This window comes from Otolemur garnettii, unplaced genomic scaffold (assembly GCF_000181295.1).
Source record: "Otolemur garnettii isolate 467f Iridium unplaced genomic scaffold, OtoGar3 scaffold00057, whole genome shotgun sequence".
In the NCBI taxonomy this organism is placed as follows: Eukaryota; Metazoa; Chordata; class Mammalia; order Primates; family Galagidae; genus Otolemur; species Otolemur garnettii.
The window spans coordinates 7,128,187-7,134,148 of record NW_003852452.1 but is presented as its reverse complement, the minus strand read 5'-3'; the positions used below and the strand labels follow the sequence as shown (position 1 = coordinate 7,134,148).

The window sequence follows — 5,962 nt, the reverse complement described above, 5'->3', positions numbered from 1 at the left end:
AAAAAAAAAAAAAACCACTAGATAGCACCTTTCCTAGCTTCTCCTTTGAATCTGTATTTGTGTCATTCTTTGGATTTTGTGTGGTCATCACATAGTCAAACCATGGTATTGATCACTGTGCCCAGAAAAAGGATGGCTGCCAATTTTTGAGAAGGATGCCCAGAAAGTGGCCTTGTTCAGCGAGTCACAGCCAACTCAGTGTTAACCAGAGACTAGAATTGAAATGATTGCCAGAAACCACTAGATGGCGCTTCAATCAAATATGTTGCAAACCTCTGTGGCTTTTTGAAGTGTCTTCAGGACTCTCCATTTACAGTTGCCACTGGGTCCTTTCTAGTTAACTTCCCAGTATTACTGATAAAGCATCTATTATGTGCAAGGTTCCTTCTCTTATAGAACTACTTGTTATAAGCCACAGTAGGCCATTCAGGCACAGTCTAAAAGCCATTTTTACGGGCAGAAACAGGTGACCTGTTGACACCCATAAAATGCAGACTAACAGCAATTTTTGAAAAGTTATCCTTAGAATCAAAATGGAAATAGAATTATCTTGAGGGATACAAGTGGAGAGAAACTACTGTCCTACGAGTCCTTTTTCTTGTTGTAATCAGCTATGCTATGTTCTTAAATTTTGGAATTAGTGGAAGATTCACAACGGTGTGGGTAACATGCAGACATCTACCATTTGACTCTGAAGCCATTCAACAAGCGTCTCTGCGGTGGAGTCTGGGATCTGGCACCTCAGGCCCTCCTTCTCGTCCGCCTCCATCATCTCTAACAATCCACGCAGGTCTTCCACGAGGTGCAGAGCGCGCAAGCTTCCCATGAATGGAGAAGTGGGAGACTGGCAATCAAAAATCCCATTGGAATACTCCAGGGCCTTAGAACCTGGGTTAGAGACACAGCAAGAGAGAGGCAATGGGATCTGTATTACATAAAATACCAAAGCGGAAGGTGAGAAATCACACTCAGGAGTAACTAAAACAAGGAACAGGAAAAACATGATTCAATCACTTTAATCTCTCTAAGTCATAGCCATTTGGTGCAAAATTAAAAACTTAAGGTAAAAATCAATGGTCTAATACCCAATAAGGAGGCCAGTTGCGTGGTACAGAACAATAAAGAGCCTGGTGGGCTTTGGTGTGAGGTTTGTCTACAAAAACTATGGGCAAGGTGGCAGATGAGTTCAGGTGGAGCCATGTGCTCCAGAAAATATAAAGTTTACAGACGAAAATGTCTTCAAAAATCCCTGAAAAGGGTTTATACTGAGGTGGAAATTGTGTAGCACCTTTTCAAAGGTAAGAAGGACACCTTGGAGTTAACTTACCAGAATTTGAGCTCTGGAGTTCACAGAATTACATATGTGCATTGTATATGTGTGAAGCACAGGTGTCTAAACATTTTTCCTATGCTTTTGTTTACAGCCTGGCATTAAATGCTCTTATTTATCAACCTTAAGTATTACAGGCTGGATGTAGTGGCTCACAGCTGTAATTTTAGCACTTTGGGAGGCCAAGGTGAGAGGATCACCCGAGCCTTGGAGTTTGAGACCAGCCTGGGCAACAGATTAAGAATACCATCTCTACAAAATATAGAGAAATTAGCTGGCCATAGTGGTGTGCATCTGAAGACCTGTCTACTCAGGAGACTGAGTCAGAAGGACTGCTAGAGCCCAGGAGTTTGAGGTTGCAGTGAGTTATGATGATGACACTGCACTCTAGCCTAGGGAACAGAGGGAGGCCCTGTCTCAAAAAACCCCCCAAAAGTTTTACACCCACTTTTTTTCTATTACTTATAACAGAAAACATTCTACTGCTTTTAAATTCGGATGACTGACCCACAGCCCACTCTGAAAGCAGGCATATATACCTCTTCATCTCTTGATTTTTACTTTCTGTTCTACCAAATACACATACTACTTTTCCAGTCTCTTCTCAGTTACTATGATAGTCAAGCTATCTCCTCACAAGTTCGAAGGGCCTGCATTTGGATCATACCCACAAAACTATGTGGGAGTTCTCTCCCCAGCCGGCCATCTGGCTTGATCCATCCAACTATGAAAACACAAATTCTCTTTCATCTAGTCCATTCCACTGACCTTCCGACTACTGGACCACCTGATTTAGACCAGTCATCTTCCAAACTATAATCATGGTCACTGCTGATACCCAGGCATAGTACAAACTGCATCACAGAACCCCCTGAATCAATCCCCTTAGGACTCCCGTAGGCTGAGATAAAAACCCAGAAAAATACACTGAAAAGAGTATGTCAGGGGCTGGGAGGAACAGAAGGACATTAAACCTCGGTCAGGCTGTGGTGTTCTAGTCCAGACGTTTTAAGCAGTAAGATCACCTGATGATATAATGAAATACACTCACGTCCATGACGGGCCCTCTGTTAACTCCCTTTGACAAAACAAGGTGGGCACAGGGGAGCAATGGGTATTTAGAATACGGTCCCAAACATTTATAGTCATTTCTCTTCCTCTTCCTTTTACCCCATTTGAAGAGTTACTAGCGTTAATCTGAGAAAACAGAAACCCAGGTCCTACCTTCCCACGAAGCTTCTCACTGATTTAGTCTGAGGCGGAACCTGGGGGAATCTTGGTTTTTCTTAATAACTGTAACATTGTTCTGAAGCCCTGCTGGGGCTAAGAAATAAATATGCTAATATAGTAGAATATATAAAATATAGAACTTTTTTTTTTTTTTTTGAGACAGGAGACTCAAGCTGTCCCCCTGGGTAAAGTGCCATGGCATCACAGCTCACAGCAACCTCCAACTCCTGGGCTCAAGCGAGTCTCCTGCCTCAGCCTCCCGAGTAGCTGGGACCACAGGCGCCTGCCACAACGCCCAGCTACATTTTTTGGTTGTAACTGTCATTGTTGTTTGGTGGGCCCGGGCTGGATTCGAACACGCCACCTTGGGTGTATGTGGCTGGCGCCTTAGCCACTTGAGCCACAGGCACCGAGCCAAATATAGAACTTTCAAATACTATTCCAGAAACGTCATTTCTCTCAACTAGAGTTTTTCTAAGAGTTTAAAGGCTCTGGTAAGAGCCAAGATTTGGTTCTAGTAATATTTCTGAAATTGCGACAGAATAAGTCCGTATTTTTCCTACAGAACGGTCCTTCAATTGGTATTTGAACCGTGGTTCACTCCCTGAGCAAGAAAACACTTTTCTAGATTAAACACAACCAGTTCCTTACCAGATTCAGTTGTCTTCACGTCTGCCTCCCCTAGACAAGTTTTAGCTCACCAAGAACTCTTTGAAAATGGTATTCTAAGAACTGAATGTAATACTCTAATCTACAAAGGAGGTCAAACTGAAGTTGGGTCTCCAGGACACAGTGGTGTAACAAACTATGGCATGCCACTTGCCTCAGGAGAAAAAGAATCTGCTGAACAGGACAACACTTACGGTGTCTTAGAACCCCTGAACCAGAATGAGGTCAAATTTATGACCTGAAAAAATCAGCAGGTGGGGCCAGGACAACAGAATCCAGGAGGGGTAGTTCAACTGCACCCTGCCCTTCACCAGCAGGGGGTGACAACCCCTCCTAATAGTCCATATTCAGTCCTCTCCTCATTGCAATGGGTCACTAAATATGTAAAAGCACCTCTCCCAAGACAAAATACTATAATGTGGCAGGAGCCCTTGAGGGTCCCCTCTGCCACGGTGTGAGACAAAGATGGTTTACGGCCTTTGCTCTGGTTTCACGATACAGAACTGCTGAAGGTCCTTAACAAGGGAGGGATATGAGGAGATCTGTGTTTTACAAAGCAGATCCTGGTAGTGCTGAGGATGACGGACAGAGCAGGAGAACAAGAGTCTCAGGGACGCCAAGCGGAGAGGTTGTTGAGCCATAGCAAAATAAAGGTAACTCAGGGTAGATTTTAGAGAAGATAAAAAGGTAGAATCCAGGAGGAGGCAGAACGGATAGAACTTGATTAGCTAAATGGGGAACCTGAGGGACAAAAGTGTCTAAAACGTCTTAAATGTCTGGCTTAGGAAGCTGGGTGGAGGGTTATGAAGTGAGTTGAGGTAGAGACCATGAGAGGAACTTCCGAGGAAAGATAATGAACCAATGTTTTAAAGGATGATGATGACGAGGCGCTTACAGGACATTTCAAGGGAGGTATCTGGTTGGTAGTTAGGAATAGGACTGGGCAGCTTAGCAAAGAATTGGGAAAGTAAATAGATATAAATTGAATAAGGGGGACAAGGTGATGTGTACCTATAGTCCCAGCTACTTGGGAGGCTAAGGCACAAGGACTGCTTGAAGCCAGCTGCAGTGAGCTGTGAGTGCACTTATGAGCAGCCACTCCACTGCAGCTTGGGCAACGTAGCAAGACCTTGTCTCTTAAAGAAAAAAAACAAAAACCAGGGCAGTGCCTATGGCTCAAGGAGTAGGGTGCCGGCCCCATACCGGAGGTGGTGGGTTCAAACCCGGCCCCAGCCAAAAACTGCAACAACAACAAATAAAAACCAACCAGAGGTCAGGCACAGTGACTCACTCCTGTAATCCTAATACTTTGGGAGGCTGAGGTGGGAGGATCCATTGAGCTCAGCACTTCAAGACCACCCTGAGCAAGAGTGAAATCCTGTCTTTAATTAAAATAGACAAATCTGCCAGGCATTGTGGCAGGCGCCTGTAGTCCCAGCTACTCAGAAGGCTGAGACAAGAGAATTGTCTGAGCCCAAGAGATTGAGGTTGCCGTGAGTTATGATGATGCCACAGCATACTAGCTTGGGCAATAGAGGGAGACTTTGTCTCAAAACAACAACAACAAAAAATAGATTCGAGAGTCACCTATAGAAAGTGAATGCTGAATTCAAGGGAAAAGATCGGAACATTTATGGATATTGAGTAGACAGTGTCCCTCAAAGTTGGGTGCACAGACCATGTACACCAGAATCACCTGAGATGCAGATTTTTTACTCCTTGATCAGAGATACAGAAGTGGAATTTTACATAAAGTTTGAGAATAAATCTGGCAGAAAATGGACAAGAGAAACAAAGATGAAACCATGGGCAGCTGGCAGGCACTGTAGAGATCCATGAGATGAAAGTAAGGGAGTAAAAAGTGATAAGAGAGCCGTGGTGACAGAGCCGAGGGAGGAGAGTCAATGTCAGGATTGCGTCTTCCAGAGCAAGCAGATTACCTGCTATGATCCCATCCATCTGCTCCAGCGCCGCAGCCAGCATGTCACTTGCGTCACTCATCATTTTCTTATTTGTCAAGGCCAAATTCCAACCTAGATCTGAAAAAAAAGAGGTTGTCATTACAGCCTTTAAATGACACACACTTGTAAGTGGGTTTGCTAATTCAGCTTCCAGTTAGAACTCCACTTACAGTCAAGCAGGGAGAGAGAGCTCAGAAGTAGTGGAGCTGAGTCGACCTAACCAGGTTGTAAGCCGTGGCCAATCGGCCTGGCACAAGACCACATGCCAGACCTGCAGCAGTTCATAAAGAAGACTCAGTTCCTGCCCTTGAGGTCTTTACAGTCCAGTAGAATGGTTTTTCTGAACTCTAGAGCTCCAGGACTCTGAAGGGGACCAGGGATGGCTATGGAAGCTTGTTGGGGGTGTGCGAGGTACTGGCTAAAAAAGACTCTTTCTCCCTGTACCAGCCCTACCAATCTCTGCTTTTTTACTCTTCCTTGCTTTCTTTCTTTCTGCATAGGGGTTTACTTTATGATTTGTCTAAGAAAAGGGTTCACTAACATATATACTAAACACACACACACAAACCCCAACCTGTATTCTGTAATGTAATTATACCTATCACTTACGAAGTGCCTATGGCGGTTCTTACATACTTATGTGAATTATCCATAATCCTTAATCATGACAACCTATAAAATGGATAAATTCATGTCCATTTTGTAAGTGAAGATCAAAGATGTCAGAGTTTTGCATGGAGCACAGCAAGCAAAGGGAGCAGAGACTAGTTTT

At 44.0% G+C, this 5,962-nt stretch overlaps 1 protein-coding gene across 11 annotated transcripts in view; it reads right to left on the bottom strand.

Annotated features, from left to right (window-relative positions):
* PPFIBP1 (PPFIA binding protein 1) overlaps positions 1–5,268 on the bottom strand; it is a 62,211-nt gene extending 56,943 nt beyond the window's left edge. For 10 of the 11 annotated variants that reach the window (XM_023514685.1, XM_023514676.1, XM_023514679.1 and 7 more), the window contains exons 1-2: positions 5,170–5,268; positions 683–888 (exon numbers count right to left, since the gene is read on the bottom strand). In XM_023514685.1, the coding sequence (XP_023370453.1) occupies positions 683–888; positions 5,170–5,233 (270 nt within the window). In that variant the 5' untranslated portion in view covers positions 5,234–5,268. The remainder of the gene's footprint in view (positions 1–682; positions 889–5,169) is intronic. The other variant, XM_003792474.3, reaches the window with a different exon arrangement.
* Between the last annotated feature and the right edge of the window lie 694 nt (positions 5,269–5,962).